Here is a 27,543-nt window from a genome sequence, read left to right as displayed (position 1 = left end):
CAGAAGATCACAGAAGCACGGAACAGGTCAGATAGGAAGGGACTACAGTGGGGCATCAAGCAGGGTTGATAAATAACATAGTGAATAGAAATTTTCAGAGATAGTCTTCTATGTGTCCTATGTAGATAAAGAATGCCTGGTTTCTAATGCTTTGGACTGTGTTAGGAAGTTTATTTCCCAGCCATTTTGGTATCATGGTCATCCCAGAGCACGTGGCACAGGAATTCCCTCCGGAGGGTTCCTGCATCCCCTCTCCAGTGAGGGAGACTCCACACCCTTCCTGGGACCAGGGTGGTCACCGAACTTTAGAAAAGCTCTTCATGTTTAGGTGGAACTTCCTGTGCATCAGTTTCTGCCCCGTTGCCTCTTGTCCTATTGCTTGGCACCACCGAGAAGAGCCTGGCTGCAACCTCTTGACACCCTTTATGAGCTGATACACGTTAATGGAAGTCCCCTCTGAGTCTTCTCAAGCCTGAACAGACCCAGTTCACTCAGCTTTTCCTTCTAAGAGAGGAGCTCCAGCCTCCTGATTATCCCTGTTGCCCTCTGCTGGACCTGCTGCAGGAGCTCCATGTCTGCACTCAGGAGCCCAAAGATGGAAGTCTCTGCCCCTCTGATAACCATTTCTTCAGCTGTTTGTCTTCAGCAAACCTGGGTGGGTTTACAATCCTCTTTGCACCTGGAAGCTCCTCACATCTGTGTCTGCCTAATGCTTAGGTCAAGGTTCTTTTCAGGGACAAACTGCCACCATGCAGAGCTGGAATAATTTGTGAGAGTTAATTGCCAAAAAGAAACCACCCCTCGTGGTATAATTTTTGAGGCTTCGTTGTGTTCTGCAGTGAGGGAATCAGTGTGAGGGAGAAGCAGCATGAGGAATGGCAGAAAACAAGGGGGTGTGCTAACATCTGAGGTTTGTCAGGGAAAATGAATAGAAGTTGTTTGAAGTGTGTTTAAAAAAAGATCTGCCAGGAAAACCAAACATCCCTGGCTGACAGTGAAAACTGCACTGTCAGCATCATGGCTTTGATGCAAAGGCTATGTGTGTCATCCCCCACAGTCCCCAGCAGTGCCTGGTGGGACAGTAACGAGCAGTTTAGGGAAGAAATCATTAAATCTTGAGCTGTCTGGGAAAAGGAGGGGGGAAACAAGGTTGGAAATACCCTGGTTAGACCTCATTAAGAAGATACCTGTCTTGGGCAAGGAGGTGTTGATCTCTTCTCAATTACTGTGTTTCATCAAGGTCTGTTGGGTTGTGGGGTTATTTTTTGGTTTGGTTTTTTTTTTAATAAGTGTAGCTGGTCTGCCCATATTTGGCATGTTTGTATTAAATAGGAAGCCAAAAACAAGATTTCCCCTGTCACCTGGGAAGAGCTGCTTTTTTCTTGGAACAGCATCTCTGTCTCAGCAAGGATCTCTGCTGCCAGCACAGCAGACACTACTCTATCAGAACACCTCAACCCAAATCCCCAGCGTTTCTTGCTCTTCTTGTCCTACTTCAGGGAGCCTGACAAAGGCTCCTTTCTCCTGTGCTCCAGGCACGGCTGCGCTAATCTCGGCACAGCACAGTTTTGCTGGCACACATGCTGCATCCCTTGCTGCTCTGTCCTGGCCTCATGCAGGTCTGGAAATGCAAAGCTTGACCTTTATCTACTGCAGCTTTTGCAGGTGTCTGTAGCTGCTTTTTCAGAAGAGCAAGTTGTTCTCTAGCCTGTCCTGATGGCAGGGGAAGAAATAGCTTTGGTATCACACAAGGAAAGAGAATTTAGGCATTGTTGGTTTTGGCAAGGTGGTCGCTCTTGATGCTTGTATATAAGAACTGTAGGGTTAAGTGGGACATGCCCTCAGGGAATAGGAGACTGAAATACCTGGGAGAACATGGGAGATGGAGAGAAGTGCATTTGAACAGTCATGTCATGCTTCCTTTTCTAGTCCATTCTTGAGCTAACATATTGGGAGATGTGCCCAATATGAAGCAGGCACATCTCCCTTCAGCCTTATCCAGAGCCCCCAAGAAACAGCTGTGTGAGCAGCAGCTCTGCAAGGCCTTGCTTCATCCTGCCTTGGGTCTGGAACTCAAGTGAGGTGTGTCCTCTATGAGTGAGGTCTTTGGTGTGCTGTAAGATGCAGACAGCAAGATGTCCAGAATCTCTCTGTCCTGTATCAGCTATGTGATTGCCAGCAAGGATTGAATGCTGTGGGCCACTCCTCAGTAAGGACAGTAAGATTCCTCTTCTCTGTGCAGCTGTGTATTTTGGTCAAACTTATAGGTACTTTGGTTTCATGCTGGGGAAACTGAATTGAAATGTGTGCAGAGAAAGTTGGCAATGGGAGTGTCAGATGAGCTTCACTTCCTCTGATACCAGGCTACAACCACCCCAGAGCCAAGTCTGGCTGCCAGTGTCTCAGGCTCCACCAGCAACATCCCAGGCTGTGGGAAATAATTTCCAGTCTCACTTCCTTCAGGTAGCCCCCCCCCCAATCCCAGACGGTGCATGCCTGGGCTGTCTATGCATGACAGATGTTGCTCTGTTCCCACCTAGGTTTTCTCCCTGAAGGAATTCCATATTTCATAAGTGCTGTCTTCAATGTAAAAATATAAACAAAATATAAACAAAAATATAAACAAAAAATATAAACAAAAATATATCCAAATTATGCTCTGTAAAAGATGGGTGCTGCCTCAGCTAATGGGAGTGCTCAGAGTTACACTATATTTATTGCTGCTGCTGAAGTGTCTTGCTGATGGAGATGATGTGAACAGCTTTGTTTTGCTGTGTTGTCTCCTTTTCTCCCACTAGTACTGACATGGTGAATATCCATAAATCCACAGTGCCTGTACATACCTCTTTACACATAGCCATGAAGTCTCTAGAGTCTCTCTCAGCAGTATTGGGCTTTTTCCAGTATTTCAGAGCATGGTTCTTGGTTGCTGGGTTGGTTGTTTTTGGGGTTTTTTTTAAGCTTTAGCTGCTGGAATCCAGGGTTTGCAGATGAGTTTTTCAGTCACTCAGAAAATACCAGACATTTCTCATTCTCTTGATTGTACAAGAAAACTGGAAAATAATATTTGAAGTTACCTGAAGGATTGGAACCTTTGAGGAAAATGAAAGGAGCCCCCGAATTACCTGGTTTAAGATCTCCTCTGTCGCCACATGCCAATGGCTCTTGGAGAAAACTGACTCGGGGATGTTACAGGAGGTGAGTGGTAATTTGCATCTCAACTGTTCTGGCCCTCCTTTGATTGACTCCAAAGAAATTATGTATCTTCTCACATAAAAAGTTCCTCTGCACTCCTGCCTTTGCTTCCATCTCTGCAGGCATCTCTGGCACCCCCACTCCCACTCTCTGTTTGATCAAAGCTTCTCCTATTCTCCTTTTATCATTTTTAGAGCATGCCTGCTTTAGACTCTCTGCCTCCTCCACTGCAGCACATGCCTAGAGTCACCTTCCAGCCAAATGTACTTCAGGTTCCTCGTGCCTTTTCCATCAAGAACCTTTATGTGGGTCAGCCAAAGTTGTCTCCCAAGAAAGGAGAATCCGTCTCAGGAGAAACTCAGAGTGGAGACAGAGCTGTCTGGGGGCCTCCTCCCCTTATTTTGCAGAGTTCTGAAGAGTAGACTGGGGAGATAAGACTTGTGGTGTCTGTAGGGGATGAATGGGGTTCCTGTTCTGTCATGGAAAACTACTTGAAAAGCCACAGAGTGTGACAGGCAATGGCAGAACCCACTGGCACTTGGAGTTTCGGTGCTTCTTGTTGGCCTTGCCATGGGCTGTTCTCTTCTGCCTATGGAGCTTTATTCTGCATTACAATTCATTGACACTCCTGTCAATTCATTGACAAGTGCTTTGTGATTTCATCCCTCTGTCAAAGCCATGGGGACTGCCCCATATCAACACTGGATGGATGGATGGATGGATGGATGGATGGATGGATGGATGGATGGATGGATGGATGGATGGATGGATGGATGGATGGATACAGCCAGGTGGAACAGTTGTGACCCTGTCTCCTGACTCTGTGCTATGCCTTGTAGTTTCCACACAACTTGTGTTCCACCCTGCAGCCCTAAGGGTTGTTTGTGGGACAGGTCTAGTTGGCATCACCATGTTCAGCTACTTAGAATGTATCAAGGAAAGAATTTAAGGAAACAAAAGCAACTGGTGACCACCCCGTGTCACAGGATGCCCGTAAGAGCTCCCTGCAGCACTGACACTGCACAATGGTTGTTAGCATTGTTGTCAATTTTATTCCAGGATCACAGGGACTTGCTTGGTAAAGTGTTGATGTTGACTACCTTTCTAGTCCAAAATGAGGCTGATATCCCCTAAATCCCCCATGAGTTATGCCTACCCAGCCTGTTCTTACCAGCCTCTAGTGATGGAGACCCTGGTGCTTGGCCAGGCAATCTACTTGAGTAATCAACTGTCTGTTCTGTTAGAAAGTGTTTCCTAATGTCTAACATCAATCTTACTCTTTGTAATTTAAACCCCATTACTCCTTGCCCTAATCCCCAATGGAATCAGCAAACGATTCTGCCCTCATCCCCCTGCCTTACACCCCTACTAGAGAAAGTTTCAGGCCAATTTATGGCATGGCCCCTGCCCTTGGAGGCAGCTCTCCTGAGCACGGTCACATAAGCTCAAGGGAAAACAGAAAGGAAGGATCTTCTGGCACAGAAAAGTGAGACCTTTGGGAAGGACATTAGGAAGCTGTGACCCGGAGAGTGGGGCAGTAGGATGGGTTCGCGGCATGTGCCTCCTGTTCTCTGCTGTTGCACCAGGGTGACTGTGGTACCCAGGGTGCCTGGGCAGGCGGGAAGAGCGACTGCAGGGCACCAGTGAGACTTGGGGTGACAAGGGAGAGGTTTCATTCGTTGTGAGGGACCCTGTCTGCATCCCTGCCTGCAGTGCACACCCCATCCTGCTGTCCCTACAGCCTGTAGGGCTGCCCCACTGCGTCCGGCTGTGCCACCAGTGTGCGTCACTTTGCGCAACCGGAGCGATGCAGCCCCCCGGGGCCGATCCTCGTCACCTCCGAGCCCCCATACAGACTTTCTCCTTTAAGCCCAGCTAGCTCAGAAATGACCAGGCTGATCCCTCCCACCTGCCCGCTCCCCCTGGCCCGGCCCTGACGTCAGGGGAAGGCGTGCGGATGCGTGTGTGTTCGAGGCGCACATCATCCACACATCAGATAGCGCAGATCCATCAGCCGGCAGGCAGCCAGCCGCGAAACCCCCCGGAGCGGGGCTGCAGGCGAGACCGCTGCTCCTCGCAAGGCAGCGGAGGAGCGTCCGGCCCCTCCGAGCACCGATGCTCTGCGGAGCGCAGCTCCAGGGAGCCCGTCGCTGCTGAGGAGGTGAGTAAGGGGAGGCACAATGGCCATGCAGCGCGCCCGGGCTATTGTAGCTGGAGATTAAACTTCACGGACCACCTTTTTCTTTGAAACCTGCTTTTTTCTTTTGATGGTGGAGAGGTGAGAGGATGAAGCGTGACTTCCCACCTCCGGTTTGATTATTCCCCACCAGCCTCAGGAACAATAACTCCCCTGGGGGTGGCGGCGGCAATGTTGCACGTCTGCTTTGGCTTGGGGGCAAATAATCCAGGGCTTTACCACGGAGGGCTGAGCTCAGCTGGGATCCAGCTCTCTGATTGCCGGGTGAGCGGGAGGCAATTTGTGAAAAATCTGATTTATTAAAGTAGGCTGATAGTGGTGGGAGCTGGAATTGGGATTTCTTTGGATTGGCTGCACTATTCCTGCTGATGGCAAGTTAGATCCACAAAGGAGGAAGGAAGGACACAGACGAAGATGTTTGTGCCAGGTCTTTGAACAGATGCTATGCTAATTAAAAAACAAAAAACCATCACAAGAAAGCAATCAAATCTCAGACTTGGTATTTGGGAATGATGATTATGCATACATGCTTAAAAGATAAATCAAGCCTCCATGATGGTTTCTCCCTTTGCTTCTCCTTTGCATCTGTCAGCCTGCTTGCTGTCCCTCATAGTCTCCTTGAGAACTGGGCAGCCCAGCACACTTCCATAAGGGAGCTTTTTATAATCAATCCATAAAGGTGACATTCATATTTTAGCGCTAAGCATGCAGTATTGTAGGCGAGACTATCTCAGCAAAGATCTCTGGAGTTGGGAGTATGATTGGCTTAGCTGGGGAGGGGATGCTGTCAGTGTGCATTGCCCAAAAACCGCCTAGTTTTATTTTTCCTATAGTAATTTTTTCTCATCAAATGGGTTTGTAATAGGCAGGGTAAGTGACAAAACTGCTTTACTTGGTATTTAACTCTTAACATGATCTGTTAACTGAAAAGGGAGAGGGGGGAGCTGAGAGGCTTTCATTAGCATTGGACAGAGACAGCATTTATAAAAATCTGCCAGACACCAAGGCTGTGAGCCTTCTCCGAGGAAGGAAGGATGGAGAAACATAGTCCAGCCGGGCATTGCGGTGGCCCTGCTCGCCGTAACCCCTGCCTGGAGCTATTGTGGTTCCCCAGCTGGTTCCTGCCCTTCGTGGCAGCCCCCCTGGGATCCCTGCTGGCCGCTGTGTTGTTGTTGGGTCCCTCAGCAGGTGAATATGTCCAGCAGCCGACAGTTTTTGCATTGAGCTCTGGGGACATGCTCATGCGTCTGGAGGGGTGTAGCTCTTCTCTGTTTCAGCCTGTGTCTAGACAAGCTAGGTCTGGGGGGGCATCAGCCTCCCCGAGAATGGCAGCGGGCCAGAGCATTGCTTTCTGTGCTTCATGGGGTGAGGAGATGGCTGCTGGCAGCTGGCTGTGGAGATGGGTGTCTTTTTGACATACAGAGACGTTTTTTTTCCACTGGGGCAGATTTAGAGGGGTAGTAAACCCGGTTCCTGAACTGGGGCCACCGGCAATTGCAAGGGATGGAGAGAAGGTAATGGAGAGTGGCATGGAAGAGCCCGTGCAGGAGATTGCTGCAAAAGGCAGCAGAGGGAAAATAACCTGCAGCTCTTTGGCTGGGGCAAGAGGAGCAATGGCACTCGGGAGAGCCGAGTGTGGTGGCAGGCAGCATCCGAGCTGCGGATTTACAAAGAGAAGCGGCGGCGTGTAAGGGAACTGCCCATAAAGGCGACGGTCTGGCCAACCGAAGGGTCACGTCCAGAGCCGGAGAGTGACGGCCGCCAGCAAAGCGGCCACCCATCCGCCAATCCACCCTGGGCATCCCGAGGGTTCCAGCGCATGGGAAAGAGCACAAAGAAACGCCGCACGGGAGGGCCGACTCACCCAGGGCGATTAAGCTAATTAAATATGTATTCCCCCGCCAGGGCGAGGGAGAGTGAGGGTTTTTTTTTTTTTTCCGCTGCCACTAATGAACGGGGAGTGGCAGATAGAGGCTGCTGTCTCTTCAAGAAGCTCTTTCCCCCCTTCTAGGGGGCCTTGAAAGGCTGTTTAGTTAAACAAGGTCACAGCCAGCACCCAAGTCAATGTGTTTGGCTTTAAAGAAGGGGAGAGAGACAGTGATTTTATTTGATAAAACGCAGACCTTTCAGTCGCTGCTGATGAATGGGGTACTTGGATCTCGAGATAAAAGCTGATGTGTCTACTGCCTGTCTGTCTTAATTGGCCTGGGTTTCCTGCCTCCGCCTGCAAGGGCTCCTGACTGTCAGCTCCGCTTGCTCAGGAGCCTGCCCACCAAAAAATGTACCAGCAAAGCTGGCTTCTGCAGCCGAAGAAGACCCTGTCACCAGAGGGCTCCGGGGATTTGCTTTGGGATGATTTTTTTTTTTGAGGAGGAGGGAAGGTGGACAGGGTAGAAGCTGTTTTTGTTAATAAAGAACATCCTTCCAGGGTACCCTGGGCTTACAGCCACTTGCCTCCTTGCTCGGAGGACTGTCGCCCCGGGAGACCCTCGGAGCGAAGCCACCAAGAGGAGACAGGGAGGAGCGAGGTGGAGGTCCAGCAGCGGCGGAGGAGGGTGGTTATGCTGGAAAGGCTTCCCGTGCCCCGCGGCAGAGCCGGGCTGCTGCAGTCTCCGCTTGCTTCCTCAAGTGACCCGGATTTTGTCCCTGCGCTCTATACGTGCCTGGGGTGGGACATAGTGTCCTGGGGTGGTGTCAGCCAGGTCGGGAGAGACCTGAGGTGGGGAGAGATGCTCTCATCCGCATGCACAGGGATTACTGTGACCACAGGAGACTGAGGAGAGGGTGAAAATGCCTCTCGTGCCGAGGTACTCCCTCCTTGCCCTCTGCTGGCGCTGCAATGTGGAGAAATGGTTGGGGAGAGGATGGTGGGGTGGAAAGCAGGGAGGGAAGGAGGACAGTAGCGGTTTTCCTTGATCTGCATCTTGGCTGGGAGGGGAGGAAACACTGGTGAAGATATGCTTGTATCCCCACTCTTCTCACAGCCTGCTTCTGCCCCGAGTTTAATTTCCTCGGTCCCTTTGTTTGCAGCAGGGATTTAAATGAAGTGGGAGGTAGGATATGACTCTGAAGTCCCCCATGTGCCAAAGCTCTTATTCAGCCTCAGCTTCACCAGCACCACCAAAGCTGGGAATTCAGCTGCTGGGCACCAAGGCTGACTGACAAATCTGGGATGCTTGATCCAGGTGCTGAAAAGGGGCAGAGTGCTCCTGGCTGAGTGGAACAGCCTTGGCATGGCCCCAGGACAGGGATCTCTGCTCCAGCCCCTGCTCCAAGCTGAAGATAGAGCAGGCAGCTCCATGACATGTCCAGGCAGTGCATCTGCCAAGGATGGGGATCCCACAGCCTTGCTGTGCCCTATCCCTGTGTTTATCCCAGTGAGCCTAAATCAGGGCTGCCCCATAGCATCTCCATGGGCCATCCAGAGAGCCCTCAGAGTGCCTGTGGGGGATTGCACCTTGCTTGTTCTCCCACAAGGAGCAAGCTCAGCTCCTGGGGGCAAACAGCAGCCCAGGAGGGCACTCTCTGCTGCTGCCCCCTCTGCCTCAGGAGCAGACCTGCCTCCTCAGCAGTGCTCAGCTTGCTCCCATTCTTCACCACCACTCATCCCCCAAAACAGGGAGCCTTCCAGGGCACCTGAGCCTGGGCTGGTCCCACAGCTGAACCTGGGGCAAACCTGCTCTTGGTTGCCACTTCACCAGCTCACAGTGTTTTGTCCATGCAAGCTCCCCCTCCTGCACACCCCCTTCCCTCTTATTTTAATTTTGCCTCTGGGAAACATCCATTTTTCCAGCTCCTTGTGGATGCCATCCAACTCCCTCAGCATACTAATAGTTTGCTCCAAGCATCCTTATTCAGGTTACATGCCCTCCATTGTCCCTAAGCTGGTGGGGGACAGAAAGACCTCCTCTGTCAGAAAATGCCGCACAGAGGAGGTGCACCATGGTGAGGCCATTTTCATAGTGACAGCTTCATGATGTGATAGACAACTGAGGGCCATTTCCCCCAAGTCATCCCACTCCTCCTATCCTGACATCTCCTGGGAAGGTGACAAACCCTGCAGCAAGCCATGGGGATCACATCACTTTTGCTGTCCTACAGTGCCAGCGCAGGCAGGGCAGTCAAATGAGGGCACAGATGGGAGCTGTGAAGCAGTTTGGTGTCTGTTCTGGCATTGGGGTGTCTCACTTGGGTGCTCCCTGAGCTTCTCTGAGCTCCTTAGGCATGGAGGAAGGAGATAATGAGCCTGAGCCTGGGAGTGGGAGAAGGAGATGCTGAGCCAGGGTTTGGGGGAAATAGATACTGAACCTGGGCATGGAGGCAGGAAATGCTGAGCCTGTCAGGCCAGGAGCTGAGCAGCTCCTGTGTGGGGTGGGATGTGGAGCAATGGCAGATGTGCATGCTTCAGTTGCTGCATGGAGGAGAGAAGCCACTGAAGCACAGGAAGGATTTGGTGTGGGGTGGGTGGGGAGCCAGGAAAGGGAAAGACAGTTTGGAGGTGTTTTGCAGCCACAACTGGAAGTTGTCTCAGAGGGCAGGAGGAACTTGATGGCTTCTGCCATGGAGTAGGACTCTGGTGTGGCCCTTACTGCCTGGCCTGCCCTGGGGGTGAAGCTCTTCAGGACTGAGATGGGGTAGCTGTCAGGAAGCTGGCTAAGACCCATATGGCAGAATCCAAGGTGGACTAGCAGCTGTGAGGGCCCAGTAGCAGGCACAGCCCCTGGAAGAGGAAGAAAGTTGAGGTGGGTGAGTGGAACAGGAATTGCCTGGTCCCTCCTTGAAACTTCAGGTGCTCTAGAAATCTTTTTCCATGTCCTTGGTACTTGCTAATTTCAGAGTGAAGGTGACCCCCTTTTGTGCATCCCCCCAGGGCCTTCGTGTCTCAAAAGGCCATGGTGAGTCAGAAAAGAAATTAAATATTCTCTGTGTTTCCTGGTGTGTGCAGGTGTTGTCCCAAAAGATGCTGCATGCCCAAGTGGGCATGGAAAAGGGCTGGTGGGGGTGCTGGGGAAAGGGGTGACAACTCCATGGGATATTGGGCTCCTCAGCTCCAGGTGATGGAAACTCCTGAGCCTGAGGAGCAATGGAAATGGGTGAGCCCCTACCCATTGCAGCCAAAGAGAGGTGCCCTCAAGCACCCCCCTGGCGTGGGGTACCCTGGGACAGAGGCACCAGCATCAGATGCAGCAACAATTGCAATAAAATCAACAGAGCAAGGCCTTTCTGAGCAAGCAGCTGCAGTGTTGATCACACATCAGAGCATCTGGGAGGCTTAAAAATGCACAACCCCTCCAATTTCATGCTGGGATGCTTCAGCAAGGACAAGAGTGCCCACAATTGTGATTGCTCTGTCTGCAGGCCTTCTGCCCCTTAGGGCTTTAACTCCTTGCGAACGGCATGATGCCTTCAGAAACTGGAGCCTGATGATGGCAGCAGCAGGAGGTTATGCTTGTGTAGTAGCTTGACTAAGGTGCCTGAGAGGCATGAGGGCTGCTGGCAGCCTCACACATTCTCCTGATGTTCCTTCTTCCTGTAGGAATGCGCCTGGATGGGCAGCAGCTGCTGGCTGGGGCTGGGGTTATGTCCTAAATCCTATGGGGCTGAAGCAACATCCTGTGCTGAGAAGACCTCAGACCCCTGACCTTGACATACAAACCTGTTGTCTCAGCCTTTTTTCTTCACTTTTTTATCAGAAATCTCAGGATGGGGGAAGTTCTCGGGGCCCAAGACTGGAGGCCTAGGCATGATGGCACTACATGGACATCCTTCCCAAAATGGTCCCTGCCTGTGGCAGCCATTCCTCCATCCCACTGCTTCTTTTCCCAGGGTGTGCTTTTTAGTGACTTAATCTCAAATATGTGGGATTATCCTGGCAATTGAAAGGCTGAACAAACCAGGTTCTTCCCTTGGGATTGATTTTCTGGGACATCCCTGGTGACTCCAAGCTGGGACAGGCTTCCTGAGGCAATTCCCAGTGCTGGAGGTTGGTGTCCAATGCTGAAGGCTGGCAGCGTGCTCCCTGCTCCCACAAATGGCTAGGGGCTGAGGGACAATTCCTGACAGCAAATTGGGTCAGAAGCCTCACAGAAGGCCCTGTAACCCCCAGCCCCTTTTGCTCCCCAGGTCACCAGCAGTAGGCCCACACGCCTGGGCATCCTTTCTCCTGCTGCCCACCCACCCGATCCCAAAACGGAGGAGCCCACCGACCCCGCCATGTCATCGGAGCCCAGCGCCCCGTCGGCAGTGCCACCCCTGCACTCCCCCAAGTCACCAGTGTGGCCCACCTTCCCTTTCCAGAGGGAGGGCAGCCGCATCTGGGAGCGGGGCAACCTCCTGCTGCGGGATCTGCCCAGCCCCCTGCCCACCAAGAGGACCAGGACCTACTCGGCGTAAGTACCCGGTGGGTTTGGGGCTGTCCGCTTGAGCTGCAAACCCAGGCACCTGGTGCACTTTGCCAGTGTGGTGCCCAGCATCCCTGCACACATCTGCCCAGAGTGCTGGGTGGGTGCCAGGCACTCATCCCTGAACAAATTTCTCCCTGTGCCGTCTCCTGGGCAAGTGCCACCAGTGATAAATCTTCCCTTTCCCCTGTAGGACAGCGCGTGCCTCCGCTGGCCCCATCTTCAAGGGTGTCTGCAAGCAGTTCTCTCGCTCCCAGGGCCACGGGTTTATCACTCCAGAGAATGGCACTGAGGACATTTTCGTGCATGTGTCTGAGTAAGTCCCAGGGCTGTGTGGTGCCAGAAGACTCCAGGGGAGACTTGTGGGCTGGGTTGTGAATGTCTCCATGGGTTGGACACGGGTCTCTGCTGGTCCTGTACCATCCATCGCCTGTGGGTTTTCTTTTCCAAGGCACAGCTGATGGGTCAGGTGCCTTCCTTCATTCTGGGTGGTCTGGGGCAGGGGTCCATCTCTTGGCTGCAGCATCGCCGCCACCACCACCTCTCCTTTCCTCTCCTGCAGCATTGAGGGAGAGTATGTCCCAGTGGAGGGGGACGAGGTGACGTACAAGGTCTGCCCCATCCCTCCCAAGAACCAGAAGTTCCAGGCAGTGGAGGTGGTTCTCACCAACCTGGCGCCCCACACGAAGCACGAGACATGGTCTGGCCAGATCATCGGCTCCTAGGCGCCCAGGGGGGCCGCCAGCCACTCAGCCCCACGGAGCAAGCCTGCCCAGCCGCTCGCAGGGGGTGTGGCGGGAGCCGAGGCAGCGGCGGGGCGGGGCTGCCCCCAAACATGCAGGCGTTCGCGTTCAGTGTCTTTTATAAGGTTACGGTTTCCTTTCTCTGTGTGTGTTTGTAAGTGTCTGTCGAGGGGGACAGGGGAAGCAGAGCCCTCCCTGGCTGTCCCCCAGCTCCGGGGACAGCACCGAGCCCCATGTTCCATTCCTTGCTCCTGAGGCCATAGGGAACAGAGGAACCAGTCCTATGCCCCAACTCTCCAGCTCTACTGGCTGAAGCAGGTGCTGAGAGCAGGAGGGAAGAGCCTGGGTGGCTCAGCTCATCCTCCTGAACTCCACTCTGACAAGATGGGCACCCCAGTTGGTGCACAGTGGGACAGCAGCAGTAGGACGTATCCTGGTGCAGGGACAGCACAGCGTGGGATGGCATATCACTGTGCGGGGTCTGGGTGGCTGAGACTCATCCCCATGGCTGGCAGCTCACAGCACCCACCTGAGCCACACCCCTCCATCACAAGATCTCAGGTCAGCGGTGCCACAGGGAGATGACTGGTTAATAGAAAGCAGAAATTGAGTTTTAAGAGGCAGACAGCTGCTGCCAGGGCACCCGGGGCGCTTGGTGCCGTGCCTGGGGGGCTGCACCTGGGCACAGGGCAGAGGGCACTTGGTACCTCTGTGTCCCCACTGCTGCTGGGCAGTTACGCACTTTTCTTGGCTCAGTACCGACATGGTTTTGGGGAGACAGACACTTTCTCCTCCTTCTCTTGCCCCCCGGCCCTCTGGGGACCCCCTTCCCATGTGTGTGTGTGTGTGTGCATGTCTGTAGCTTGCTGGGGTGGTGAGGGGCTGAGGGGTCTGAGCAGCCTCTGCCATGGGGTGAGCACAGCCACCTCCTCCCCAGCCCCTCGGTGTAGGCAGGGTCTTGTATACAAAGCACAAACTTTGTTTTTGGTCTTTTCTGCCATACTCTGGCCAGGTGGGCTCCCACAGCCCCAGGGAGCAACAGGGCAGAGGAAACTGGGACAGGGACAACATGCACTGGGCTGGACCTGAGCTCACCCCAGGAAACGGTGCTGATGCTCCAGGAATTACCAGCATCTTAAGGGGTTCAAAGCAGGGTTTGGGACAGTGGGGTGCCAGCAGGTTCCCCTGAGCAGGGCAGGAGGTGATAGGCAGCTTCAGGAGCACTTTTGCCACCAGGAGCTGCTGGCACTGTTGGTGTTCAGCATGGATGGAGTGGGGTGTTTGCCACCTTTCTGCTGCAACTGTTGCTGACAGGGCTGAGTGGGGAAAGCAGAGCAAGGCTGGTGCCAAGCAGGACAGCTGGGCCCTGCGGATTTGGGAGGACCATCTGTGCTGGTGTAGGGATTGCCCCGGGACCCTCTGGCCCCTCTCACTGCCAACCTGAAGCCTGGCTCTTTCAGGGGCTGTGGCAACTGTGGCTCAGGCTCTAGCCATCCCCAGGACATGCAGTCAGCTTGGCCAAGGCAAACTTGTTGGATTTTTTTTTTTTATTTTAAATAAACTAAAACCCTAGACTTGTTGGTGTTTTTACAACTCTAGTGTGGTTCCGCCTGTCTGACCATGTGTCAACCTTTGTAACATTGGCAATAAACCATTAAAAGTGACTTTCCCATGAGCCCTGCCCATCCTGGCTCTTTGTCCTGTGTGCATGTGTCACAGTGACTCTCTCAGGTAAAGGACCTGGAGCACCCAGGAATTTATCCAGACATCAGAATGGACTCACCTACAGTATGTCCCTGAAGGGGCTGGAGATGCTCCACACTGTGGGCCTGGGACAGGTGGCTGCTGCTCACCCTGAGCAGTGACCAGGAGTGGGCTGGTCCCCCATTGCTGTGGGGACTTTGAAGTGTGCCTTGCCTGTTGTCTGGCTGCCCTTCACCCCACACAGCCCAGCACAAAGCACACACTGCCTCCAACTGCTGCGTGTTGTGGCTTTAATAGGATTGATTTTAATTTCTTTAATATACATATCTATGTATTTAAATATATTTCTCATTTAACAGTTGTCATCAGCCAGACAGAAGCTGCCCATCTCACACTGATATGGATCCATACAGCAAGACAGTCCTGAGAGTGGGGAATGCCACATCTGCTCAATCACATCCATGGGGAAAAACCCCCACTTATGCTGTGGGCACCCACCATGGGAGGAGCATCATGGCAAAGGGGTCTCAGGGACAGCCATGAAATGCCTTTCCTTTCAAAAGTGCAAGTCAACTCAGCCCCCAAGGCCATCATGGTGCCCCACACAGTCAGGGCCAGACCCTGCTCTTCACTCATCACTAGCTTACTAGAGGTCCTTCTGGCTATGAACAAACTTACAGGAAAAATAAACTCTCCAAGACTCACACATAACCTGATCCACAGTGAAACAGGGAGGAAGGAATCACAAAACACATTTCCTCCATGAAGGTTGCAGTGGAGGGCCAAAACCCGTGACTGGTGAAAAGGGTATCCTGCATACAAGCTTCTCCAACAGGTCCTCTTCTCCCCCACACAAATCTTCCCTGGGTACAAAGAGGAATTTGTGGAATTGTTGGGGATTTCTGGATGCTGGGCAGATCGCTGTGCTCATGCAAATGTGCTGCATCAGAGATCTGATGTGTTGTAGTTGGAGGTGGTCAGGTGGAGGAGACAGCACCCACCAGCACTGGTCATGCAGTATCCCTACTCCTGTGGCCAGGCAGCAGTGCCAAGGCCACCAGGGACTCTGCCCATGGCAATGTGGGAGCCCTGCCCTGGGTCTAAAAGCACCAGTGTCTCTCACATGAGGAGGATGGTGGTGCCTTACATAGGAAGCCAGCTGAGAAACTTCTCCCTGCAGTCCAGCTGCCAGTGAAAAATGGAGAGCCACAGTGAGGGAACCAGAACAGAAGAAAGAGGGGAGAGAAAACAGGACCAAGAGACAGGACAGTGCCGTACCAGCAGGGATGGGGTGAGAAAGGCTCCTGGGAACAATGGGACGGTTTGCAGAAACCTCCAGCATTCTCCAGGTCCACAAACACCAGATCTGTGTACCCTGGGGAGTACGAGCAGGACATCTCTCTGAAGGGGACCCCTGAGCTCCTTTTGAGCACCAAGTTGTGACAAGTGTCACCATTGTGGCCACACACCACAATTGAACTGCCAGGAATAAAAGGACAATGTGACAGAGAAGGTCAAAGGCTGAAGGAGCAATGTAGGTTTGCAACCCACAAAGATCCAGGGAGAGGAACAGGACATATGACAATTGCACTGGACATCCTGTCTCCCTAAAGGTGAGCCTGTAAACTGAGTGTGTGGGATGACATGGGGGGGAAGAGCAAGCTTGGAGGGCACAGCTGAGGAGGTAGCTCCCGTAGCTCTATGAACCAGGTATGGCTGCTGAAAATGTCTCTGGCAGCAGGATGGAAAGCTGAGCACTGTGGAGAGAAGGGGAATTGGTCTGTTAGGAATGCCCTGGGTAAGGTTTCATAAGGACACATCTCTCTTATGAGAAGAGACTATGAGAGTTCAGGGCCTGTTCAGTCTAGAGAAAACTGAGAGACAATCTCATTAATGCATATAAATATTGCAGAGGCAGATGCCAAGAGGATGGTGCCAGATTCTCTTTGGTGGTGCCCACTGACAGGATGATGAGCAATGGCCATGAACTAAAACATATGAGGCTCCACTTCAACATGAGGAAGAACTTCTTTATGTTGAGAGTGGCAGAGCACTGGAACAGGCTGCCTAGGGAGACTGGGGAGTCTCCCTTTCTGGAGACATTCAAAACCCACCTGGACACATTCCTGTTACCTGCTCAGAGTCACCATGGCTTGGCAGGAGGTTTGGACCAGATGATTTCCAGAGGTCCCTTCCAACCCTAAAAATTATGTGATTCTGTGATGCCCCATGGACACAGGAGTGGGAAGACCATTGGAAAGCCTTCTACCCCAAACTGTTCCGTAGCATGAAGTGCCAGGATCCTCCAGCTGTGCCAGGCAAGGTCTGACTTGAAAATAGAGAGTAACACAGAAAATAAACCCTAGGTGTTTTTTGTAAGCTAAAGAGAAGATTTTTTTTTTTTCATGGACCCAAACAAAGCTCAGAGAAGCAGCTCAGTCATGTTAAAATTGTCATTCCCAGGTCATCTGCAGGGAGGGACTGGCACACTGTGGCAATGAGGGGAAGGACATGGTGATCTCTCCATTAGAAAGCACAATGGTGCAACAAGCTGGGATCTCAGCTGCTCCTTCCTACCACAGGCTTGAAGCAAACAGCCTTCCTGGCCTCCTGCAAAGGAGCAGCTCTGGTGAATACCTTGAGCCTCAGCAGCCCCAGCCTCTCTGGCCAAGGTGCAAGGGGGAGAAAGGTGAGCCACATGTTCCCTCATGCACAAGAGTGAAGAGAAACCAAGTGGAAAAGGAGAGGAGAGAGAGTGCAGGACAGACACACACTCGCTCTTTGGCCCTTTCAAATGCTTTCCAACCACAAAAGCATCTGCATCACTGCCCACCACAGCTGAGCTGTCGAGAAGTTTCTCTGGAGGGAGGAGGGTCTGGTGCCATGACCCCACACACCGGGAGCGCTGAGGGGCTGCTCAGCCAAGGCCCCCTCCTGCCACCCACCCACACTCACGTGTGACATCCTGACCAGCTCTGTCAAGTGTTTTTTTTGGTCTACCCTGAGCAGATTCCTCAAATGAAGGTGCTTTTCCTGGTGGGGGGAGAGGGTGGGACTGGGGTAGGGCTGCAGGAACTGGGCAGTCAGCACTCGTTTGCTCTTTCTGGAAAGAAGATTTCGCGGCAACGCTGGACTGTGTCCTGGGGGGACTGGACACTGTGTCCTACAGTGCGGGGATCGTCATAGATTTCATAATCATTCCCTCCCTGCAGGGAATAGAAAATAGGGACAGCGTTAGCAGGGTCTTGCCAGAACAACCGCATCCACGAATCCACGTTTTGCTCTGTCCCCTGGGGAGCTGGGCTGGGAACCAGTGGCTGGGCAGGCAGGGACTGGGTGGGCAGGGGAAGGCAGGGCTTTGCAGGCCCACGGGGGCAGAAGAGGCTGGGCTGGGAGCTCTGCTCCTTCCCTCTAGCCTCCCTCTTTAGTGCCAGGGGAGGAGCATAGAAGAGATGGTGAAGGTCACAGACCAGCAAAGCTTGTCCAGGAGCCTGGGTTAACCCCATCCTGCCTGTGGAGGGGCTAACAGAAGGTGGGATCGGCACATTTGGGGAGCAGAGGCTGCCAGCATCTGGGAAGAGCTGAGTGGATGACCAAGGGGATCTACAGCAGTAAGGAACTATCATCATCCACTGTTCCAAAGGGAAGGTGAAGCTGATCCTGCTGTTGAGGAGTCCTCTCTAAGTGCTGGGGGCTTGTGTTCTGGGTCATGCAGGTCACAGGAGTGGCTGTTGTCCTCCTGAGGGTGCTGGGGCAAGGAACGCAATGCTGAGGCGGACCTGCTTCCCAGCACAGTGAATCCAAGATGATTTCCCCATGAGCCATCAGAGGCATCACAAGACCATCACAACCCACAGCACAGGGCAGCATCTTTCCCCCTCACACCATTAAAGGTCTGTATTGACACCAGTAGGACCATGGTTCCCACGATGGAGCAGCAGAAGAAAGCAGCCATGTGTGGGGTGAGTGGGACATACTCACAGGAGTTGTCTCATTCCCAAAGAAGTGGATGGTGTCGAATCTCTCGTCGTCGAGCACATTGAGGCAGTAACGCTTGTCCCAGCCTTCGGGGAAGACATCAAAGCTGATCATGCCACCTGCCAGGAGAAGGGAGGCATCAGGCAATGAGGCTGGGAGCTGCAGGGTATCCCCTCACCCTGGAATGGGCAGGGGCTGGATGTCTTGAGGAGCCCCAACCCCACACAGCAGCCACAAACACCAGCTCTGCCTTGGTGTTCCTCTTGGCACATGGCTAGGATAGTGGCAGAGGCTGTTCCTATGACAACAGGCTGCAGTGACATCAGCATGGCTGGGGTGACAATAGCACAGCTTCCCTGCAGGCAAGCCAGAACCAGAGGGCTCTTCCCTAGAGAGACATCTTTTGGGGGGAGATTTTGGGTTACACCTTGCAGATAGCACCAGCACGTTCTGTGTCCCAACACAGGACAATGGCTGTGGAGACTGGCACAAAACTCCATCCTAGGCTCCTGCTAGACATCACTGGCCCTTCTAAAACCATTCTGATGCTCCTTAACTGTGCAGGGACTGGGGTCTCCTGCATGCTGTCTCTGCACACTGATCAAGGACCTTGCCATGGAGGCACACAAACCTGTTGGCATCATCAGAGCACAACCCTGACCCGTCACTTTTTGACACAAGAGTTTAGTGAGGGTTGTAGGCACCAATTCTCAAGTGACCAACATCCAGTGGCAAGGGAGCTTTCCCAGAGAACACTCACAGTTAACAAACTTCCTAGCCCTTGCTCTTAGACCAGGCTGAGTTTACCCCAGCATTTTGTTTGCTGCCTTTTGGGGGTGCTTGGAGGCAACACCTTCCCCATCCTCTCAAGTTGCCCCACTGTGTCCACAGGCTGCAGAGACCCTTGTCCCAGCACCACGACAGGAGACATGCTCATCCCAAAATAAAGCCTGCAATTTAGGGCACATGTATGTTTAGACTTCACTTAGAGCCAGAGGTACAGGGATTTGAGCTGGTATGTGTGACCTCCTGCCAGTCAGCTTGTCTTCTCCAGGCAATCTACTGGAGTATCCACCAGCAATCCTGGAGCTTCACACTCTCCTTCTTAAATGATAATCCTGCCTCTTTAAGGAAGAGGGTGAGTAGAGAGATAATCACAGGGTCAGTTTCTGCTGAAGGAGAGGCACCAACACCCCATATTGCTCAAACATGCAAATCCTGATGCCATGCATCTCCCCTTCCTGGCTGTCTGGAGTGTCCCTATAGGTTTGAGGATCCTGAACCAAGCCTCCTTAGAGCCTGAGAAGATGGGGATGGAGCCTTAATGTCCACCTTGGAGCAGAGAAACTGGACAGGGCACTGTGATAAAGATAGAAGCAAGTGCCCTATGACTCAGGGGTGGGGATGGCCCCAGGCTTGTAACAGGATCCAGCATCAGAGCAGGAGCTAAGCTTGGTGACATGCTCTTGTTTTGCATCCAAAGCCATCTACCTGTAAAAACCACTGCCTTTCACTGCATTCTAGCCCTCTAAACAGAGCTGGGCAGCAGAAAAGGGCTTCTGATGCCAGCTGGAACAGGTAAGAAATCAAAGGGAGAAGAGGTGGTGTGAATCAGCCAGCACTGTCACTCCCCCAGGTAGAGCAGGACCCTGGGGGGCTGCAGGGAGACCTCCCACCACCTCTGGCCTTTCATCCTCCAGAGCCAGGGAGAAGGCACATGGAGCCAGCTTGGCAGAAGAGCTACATTTCTGCATGCCCTTTTTTCAGATGGCTGACCTGAGACACCCCATATTTTCTTTGTGGAGGAGCAGGGGGCCCACAGCTCCTCTTCATGTTTTATACAACAGGCCTGAGCTCTTCATGGCAGCTTCCCAAAGCCCAAGGAAAAAGGCCCATTGTCCAGCTCCCACATCCTGTGCCTGAGGGCACACAGCAGAGGGGACCTTGTCTTTCTCTGCTGTGACAAACAGTGTGTGCCAGTGCTGTGGACAGCACAGGATGCCCCTGGCAGGGTGCTGAAGGCAAGCAAAGGCTCTCAGAGAAAAGCTCCTGGAGGATCACAGGTGTGTCACCCACTGCCTCTTACCATCCCCTTTCCCTCTGACTGGATTGCCACATGGAACCTTCGTATCTCACACCCCTGCAGAGGATCTTCTTCCAGCATCATCCCCACAACCTACACACCCTCATCTTCCTCCCTGTCCTGGCCAGACACTCAGGACTGCTCAAGCCTCTCCTTCAGCTCCACATCTTTGGTAAGCTGGCTGTCAGAACCATCCCAAGAAACGGCCCTACAAAAAGCCCAAGGCAGGGAGCTGCAATCTCCTTACCCCTTGTCAGCTTCCCTCCAGGAAGAAAGATGCTTCCTTGGCAGCTAACTAACAAGAAAACCCCAGAGCCAAGACATGCATTAGGCTCCTGTCCCATTCCTAAAGAGTGCATGTGCCTGGGGCTCTGCTGGCTGCCCTGCTGCTGATGCTTGAGCCAGAACAGGAGGCATTGGGCAGCAGTGGGCTCCACTAACTGAGATTAAGGCAGGGATAATGTCAGGGGATGGAAACCTGTCTGTCTGGCTGATTCCCAGGGAGGGAAGTCTGCAGCACGGCTTACTCTCTGCACGGATGCAGACGTCATGGATGCAAATGTGACTCCCCTGTGGCAGCTCTCCAGGACTAAAAGCTCCTTCTGCTCATCCCAGAGTTTCCAGACACTCAGAGTGAACAGTTGGGATTCCTGCTCCCCTTCACAGAATTTTATGGGAAACATGACAAAGGCAAAGCCAAGGAAGCCCTCCTGCTCACCTCGAGAGAAACGCAGGCCTTTGCCAGCAAATTCCCTCTGCAAGGCTGCCACAAACTTCTCCCGTATCCGCTCTTTCTGTGGAGGATAAGGAGGACAGGGAGGAAGAGAGGATTTGAATAATTAGATGGTGACAGTCTCCCAGAATCCACCAGAACCTGTCTGCTGGACAACTCTGCTCCCTCCCCACCTGCACTGGGCCCCAGTGCCATTCCTCTGCCAGGAGGAATGCCCAGTGTCCAAGCAGGCCACTGGCTCACTTCACTGGGAGGAGCAGATCCCAGATCTTCCTTGGCAATGAAATGCAACTGCTTCAGTTTCCCACAGCCCAGTTCATAACCCAAAGCCTCCAGTTTTGCTTAAAAAGTCTTACAAAGACCAGCTGATCCCTCAACCCCACGAAAGCTTTCCCAGACAGAAACCGGTATGAGCATGGGCCAAATCCTTTAGAGAACTGCCCAGCAGATCTGCCATGGCTTTCTCAGTTTGGAAAGCCCATTAGTTCCAGCTCTGTTGGGGCTGGGGAAGTGGGAGAGAGAAGACAGCTGCTGGGCCACCTCTGGGTACTGTAAATGAGGAAACACACTGTTAAAAAACTGCCTCATTCCCTGGGGCTCTCCCACAGCACAAGGAATCTTGCTGGCCACCCCCTTGCACTGGTGGTCCCCAATGAAATCAAGTTTCTTCCATTCATCTGTGTCTTCCCTTGGGTTTCCCAGCTCCTAGTCCTGTCTCCCCTTGTTGCATAAGCACAGCTCGAAGCTGCACCTCCCTTCTCCTTGGGGAGGGAGGGAACACGTAAGATCTGAGATCTGTGGTCATGTAAAACCAGCCAAGGGCAGGGTGAGCCCAGGTGTGGCCCCTGTACCTTGTCCAGCTCGGAGAACTCGATGCGCTCCTCGGGGGTGCAGCTCCGGCCGATGGGGGAGATGTTCAGCATTCCATTGCGGAACTCAATGAAGGTCCCTCTGTGGGCAGGCAAAGGCACAAATTACTGGGGCAGGGAGAGAAAAACAACCTTTCCAGGAGAATGGCTGCTTAGTGAGGCTCTGCAAGAACATGCAGGAGGAGGGAAGCCATGCCCACTCCTGAGTGCTTCACAACAGGCAGAGCAGGCATTAACAGCTGCTTAAGGTCCCAAGGAGCTCAATTTTTTATAAAAAGAGACTGTGAGAGAAGAGAAATAAACAGTCTGTGCCCTGGGAATAGGCTGGAAGCAATGAGCACAGGAGAGATAACAGGTAACATTTTCTAATGTGATAACTGCAAGGACAGCTATTGCCTGGCCTGGACCAGCTGCCTGCTGAGATTGTGGCACCTCTACCCCATGAGGCTCAAGAAATGCTGGTGGCTGGGTGAAGCTGGCAGTACCTTGGGGCAGTGGGATGGCCAGATGGTCAGTGTCACTCGCTGTTGAGCAATCAAGGCCTCCTCAAGGGACACAAATCAGGGTCTCCCTATCTCCCTTTTGACCCCTGCACCTTTGACTGCAGCTCTTATCTAAGCCTGCACAGACAGGATCCAGTTCCTGCTTGCCACCCTCACCTTGTGTTGGGGTCATTTCTCAGCTGCTTCCTCGGTGGGGTGGTTGAAAGCACTGAGCTGGCAGAAAACTGCTCCCTTCTTTTCTTTCTGGTAAAAACCCAGCTACTTCTGTTTGCTTGTCGAGGGTTCAGACAGCTATACCAGCACTGGTGGGGCAGAAACAACAGGGGATGGCAGCCCTGTCAGTGTGAAAACAGACTGAAATTCTTGTGCTGGAGAGGGAGATCCCCTGCCCTGTCCAGCTGAGGATCCCTGAGCTTATTGTCCCTCCCAGCCCTGCCTGCTGTTTCTCTGTGATAAACTGCTTACCATCCTGAGTCTGGGGGAAAAGTTCTCCCCCTCCTATCTCCAGACACAGTGAGGAACATCATGGAATGGACACACAGGCAACCATGCCTGCAGCCTGGGAGCAGCATCTCTGAGGCACCAGGGTTTGGTGGCTCACACCCCAGGCCAGGACTCAGGAGATGTAGGTTAAAGTCCTTGCTTTGCTAGAAATCCCATAAGCCTAAATCCACAGAGCTACTTGGGTGCTGAAACTCCACTAAGGCTGTTGGGTAACCAAACAGCAATGAGGCAACCAAACAGCCTTGAGGGTTCTGGGTCCCAGCCTGTGCTTTCAGGGGCCTGTTCTGCCAGCAGTCCTGTTGCAAGGAGCCACCCTAGCCCCTCTCACTGGTGCTTGAACTGCCACATGGTGACTCATAGTAAGCAACTAATCTGGATCACAGTTTAGCAACTTCTAACAAATTAATTTCAACCCAACTTGAGTACACAGGGGGTATGTACCTGCTTGGGTACACAGGGGGAGAGCAGGAAAAAACATCATCCACAGCAATGGAGGGCAGAGCTGCTGCTCCCAACAGCCCTGGGTGACATACGTGTTCTTTGAGAATGAAAGAGGCCCTCCTGCCCCCACTTCCACCTTCATGCTATTGGTTCTGTCTCTCTGTCTGTGCTCGCAGAGTGAGCTGATCCAATGGAAGATTGCCCTTTCTTGTCCTGGTAGTGGCCTGGCCTTCCTTCAGCAGAGGTGTACCAACCCAGCTCGCCCTCTGCTGTTGGATCTCAAGGGCAAGAGCAGAGAGGAACACAGGGGAGGGCGTAGAGCAGGGCCAGCCAGTGACACTGGGTTAGAAACGGTGTGAAATTTGGTCCTCAAGGGCTGGATTTCCCATCTTAAGATCCATTGTTTGCCTGGTTGGAAACATATACTACCAGTGATGCCTGATGCCCTGAGCAGTAACAAGCTGGTACCATTGTCCTAAATGAGATACACACGGTGGCTGCACCCTGTTTCCCAGGGAGGAAAATCCAAGGGCAAGAGAGCAGGCATTATCATTATGCTAAAGCAGACTCTTCAGAACAAAGACACTCCTCCAATATTTGCCCAAGGTGCTCAGCTCAGGGAGACAGTGATCCTACACAGTGCCTCTGGATGCTAAGATAAAACCTGGAGCAAGACAAGCCCTGTTGATCAGCTCTGTACAGGAGGGATCCGGAGCTCAGCTCCCCAGAAATCAGTGACATGACTTCCACTCGCACACACTTGAGCTGTTACCGTTTCTTGGGCAGCTTCAGCAGTGCCATGTAGTTGAGACAGAAGTTGATCAGATCCTGCAGCAGCTCCTCCCCCAAGTGGTCCTGAATGGCCTGCAGAAAGAGAAGGGCAAGTGAAGATGCTTGACTTCCCATGAAGCCCACTTGGAAGGGGCAGCAACTGGGAGAAGAGGCTTCCCACCTGCCTGATTAGGGCTGCAAAGGGAGCTGGACTTACCTGCTTGGAGACCAGCTGCCCATTCTTGTATTGCACTGTGCCGTTCTCTGCGAACACGTAGTCAAACTTATCAATGACTGAGAGGGGAGGAAAAACAGAGGAAACATTAGTACTGCCTGGGAAAAGTGGCAAAAAGGACTGAGATCAGGACTGAGTTCCTTAGTACTGTGTTTTCTACGGCTCCTGTGCTCGGCAAAGGGCCACTGGCCATCCTGTGCTCATTGCCTTCCACACAGTGGATGAGTAGATTATCTTCTGCTCGCGGGTGGGGAGGTGACGCATGCAGGGGGAAACGACCTGACAGAGGTCACGGGCTGAATCACTTGCAGGACAAAGATAAGGGCTCAAAAATGTCAGGCTTCCAACTAATACGTGCTGCTCTGCTCTCTGCTGTGCCTTCCCCGCTGCCAGGCTGGTGGGGTGATGTGGTTACTGGTTATCTAACTCCAGCCCTCCCTGCAGCCCAGACACGCAGCACTGGCGACCCAGCAATCAGCCTCAGCCGGGAATTTCTCGGCCAGTAACCAAGTGGAAGGCAGAGCTTGGAGCTAAGTGGCGCTTGTCATCCATGCCGGAGACGGAGAACACGGTGTACGAGGCAGGCGCTGCCCCCTTGCCCTCCCACTCCTGACTCTACCCCATGCCCCCATTGGAACGCGACGAGGAACCTGCGGGGACCTCGCCATGGAGCAGCAGGGAGGCAAAAATTGCCCGGGTGGCGTGACGCTGTCAGAGCTCGTACAAAACTGACGCTGTAGCCGGCGGCACGGACTGGAGCATCCCTGCCCGCCCTCCGCACACGGGGACCGGGAGCAGCTCCCGGGCACGGCCAGCCACTGAGGGCAGCCTTGGGGCTGGATTTAGCGCACGGTGACCCCGGAGATCTTGTCCGCCGCCTCACCTTCGTCCCCTTCCCCCAGCTGCTCGGCTATCTTGGCATAGTCGGAGCCTCCCACCACGCCGATGTGCACCCTCTGCCGCAGCTCCTGCAGGAACGCGTCCACCTCCGGCTCGATTTTCTGCCGGGGAAGCAGCGGGTGAGGCCGCAGCCGGCGGGACGAGCTCCGCCCGGCCGGCCGAGCCCCCCGAGCCCCGCGCCCCCGCGCCCCGCTACCTGCCGGGCCGGCGTCAGGGTCCCGTCCACGTCGAAGAGGCAGAGCACCCGGCCCCGCGCCGCCGCCATCCCGCCCGCGCTCTGAGGGCAGGGGCGGGCCCGCGCAGTGATGGCGGCCGCCCGCCCCCCGGGGCCGCGCGGAGGGACGGGCCGCCCGGCCCGGACCCCCGGCTGCTCCCCGCAGGGACGCACTGAGGCGCGGGTCTGAACGGCTTCTCCGCCTCAAACCCTTCCACAGCCTGCAGTTCGGGTAGGTGCGTGGTGCGTCTCTTCACATGTGCTGCTATTACTGCAGTGCCCCCGGAACTGAGGGGCTATGGGTCTGGGTTCAGCTCCCTCAGCTCCTCTGAGGGTTTCCGTGTCCTGCTGAGGGGAACAGCAGCAGCACGCACTCTCCTAGTCAGTGCCTCACCTTGCTTTTCCAATAAAATGCTGTTAATATTTTTACTGGGGAAGCGAAAATGCCCTCTGCACAAAGCCAGTAGCTTTTGCTTTAACCCGCCTACCATTTAGCCCACGAGTCATTTAGGATTTAATTTGACCATCTGGTCAGACCATATTCACATGGCACCGTATTACGCTGGCCTGATGCTGACAGCCAGCCCCGTGCCCCTCCTCCTCCTCTTCCCCCCCACCTCCCGGTCTCTTAAAATAATTCCTGAATTATTTTCCAACCTGAATTATTTTCCGAAATCAAAAACAGCCTATGTGGAATGTCCAATGCTTTCTGCTCAACAATTAACTTGCATTTTCTTCCCCCAACAGTACTCAGTGTGCTGAGCTAGGTTGGAACTGGGGAGAGATTTATTATTCTTTTAAAGTCTGTTTTTTTCCTCAGTATAATTTGCCCCAGGATATCATGCAACCCCTTTTCCCAGTTCTCCACCAGATTCCTCTCAAAAGGAAGCATTCAGGTGGCTTCCCAGATGCTGGATTTTTCTTGTTTGTGGTTTATGATTTTCCTGCTCCCACTCAGTGGCAGGGGTATGTACAGAAACAATGTTAATAATTTACTTCTGTGCCACTGCCTTGGACAAGGTTTACCAAAATATCCTCAGCTACTTTCTGGGGGAGACATTGAGTCCGCCAGGACAGCTAATTCCGTACTGTTTCTGTGAGTTGCCTCCACAACACAGTGAGTCAGGAAGTCTTGGATGGGTATTGCATGTGTTATTCACCCCAGCACAGCTATTTCTGCAGAATCCCTGGCCTTCTGGATCAGACCCTGGTTATGGGCTCCCACCTCTGGAAAGGTGGACTCTTTTTCTCAGATGCCTGGAAGGTCCCAGAATGGTTTCTTAGCATCTAGCTACTCTGTATGCAGTTGGGTGCTGAGGTTTGAGTTTAGGGTTATGCTCATTTATAGCAGTTGTCGAGGTGTGGTTACACATTTTTCATCAGTTAATGTGTGGATGCTTACTTCAGAATATGAGTCCTTCCAAGAGTGTCTACCATGGCATGCTGATGGGTGAGTAGAAATGCCTTCCTGGATTTGGGTGCTCGAGTTCCAGAAACCCAGCAACTCTTCCACACAGCAGAGGCATGAGCCAACGCCCAGGACTCTCAAAGGACAGCCGTGGGGTCAGACACAATGAACTCCCAGGGTTTCAGGAATGCAAACCTTTATTTTATAAACCATGACATGGTACGAGGAGGACACTTCCCATGTCTGGATGGAAGTGCTGTGGAGTTAGAAAACCTATTGTAGCAGCCTTGGGTTCTGCTGTAGTCCAAGCTGCTCCATGGTTGTGTCTCCTGGCTGCTCCTACCTGCAGCTTTCTTGTCTGGGTGAGACCTCCCTCGAGCCTCTTGCACTGACATTACTTTGGGCACCCCAACAGTGGGAGCTGCTCTCCCGAGGCTCAGGTGCATCCCTGTGCTGCAAGGCAGCAGTGCCACCTCGGGGCACTTCCCAGAATTGGGAGGTTTGCTAAGATACGTTCACATTTTCACACTCTTGCAGAACCACAGGGTTTATGCTACCCAGGAGAACTTCCTGAAACCTGAGGCACCTGCTGTGCTTTCTCAGCTTGTCGTGCAGCTTTAGGGATTATCTTCACACCAAAATGCCCCTCCCAGGAAGCACCTTG

General features: G+C 53.1%; 2 protein-coding genes across 2 annotated transcripts; one reads left to right on the top strand and one right to left on the bottom strand.

Moving 5' to 3' along the window:
• Positions 1-3,054: 3,054 nt before the first annotated feature.
• On the top strand, positions 3,055-14,211 carry CSDC2 (cold shock domain containing C2). The gene is made up of 4 exons (XM_079305123.1): positions 3,055-3,198; positions 11,516-11,781; positions 11,987-12,109; positions 12,356-14,211. Exons 1-4 carry the CDS (start codon positions 3,187-3,189, stop codon positions 12,516-12,518), a joined length of 564 nt encoding a protein of 187 aa, XP_079161249.1. The 5' UTR covers positions 3,055-3,186; the 3' UTR covers positions 12,519-14,211.
• A 305-nt stretch (positions 14,212-14,516) lies between these two features.
• Positions 14,517-25,611, bottom strand: PMM1 (phosphomannomutase 1). Its single transcript, XM_079305122.1, has 8 exons — positions 25,454-25,611; positions 25,241-25,358; positions 24,340-24,416; positions 24,124-24,215; positions 21,886-21,985; positions 21,020-21,095; positions 18,222-18,337; positions 14,517-17,446 (listed from the first exon to the last, which is right to left on the bottom strand). The coding sequence occupies exons 1-8, from the start codon at positions 25,520-25,522 to the stop codon at positions 17,324-17,326; spliced, it is 771 nt and encodes a 256-aa protein (XP_079161248.1). The 5' UTR covers positions 25,523-25,611; the 3' UTR covers positions 14,517-17,323.
• Positions 25,612-27,543: the final 1,932 nt, after the last annotated feature.

The sequence above is a fragment of the Erithacus rubecula genome (genome assembly GCF_903797595.1).
Source record: "Erithacus rubecula genome assembly, chromosome: 4".
NCBI classification, from domain to species: Eukaryota; Metazoa; Chordata; class Aves; order Passeriformes; family Muscicapidae; genus Erithacus; species Erithacus rubecula.
The sequence above is the reverse complement of the archived record's forward strand: the minus strand, read 5'-3'. Positions and strand labels throughout refer to the sequence as shown.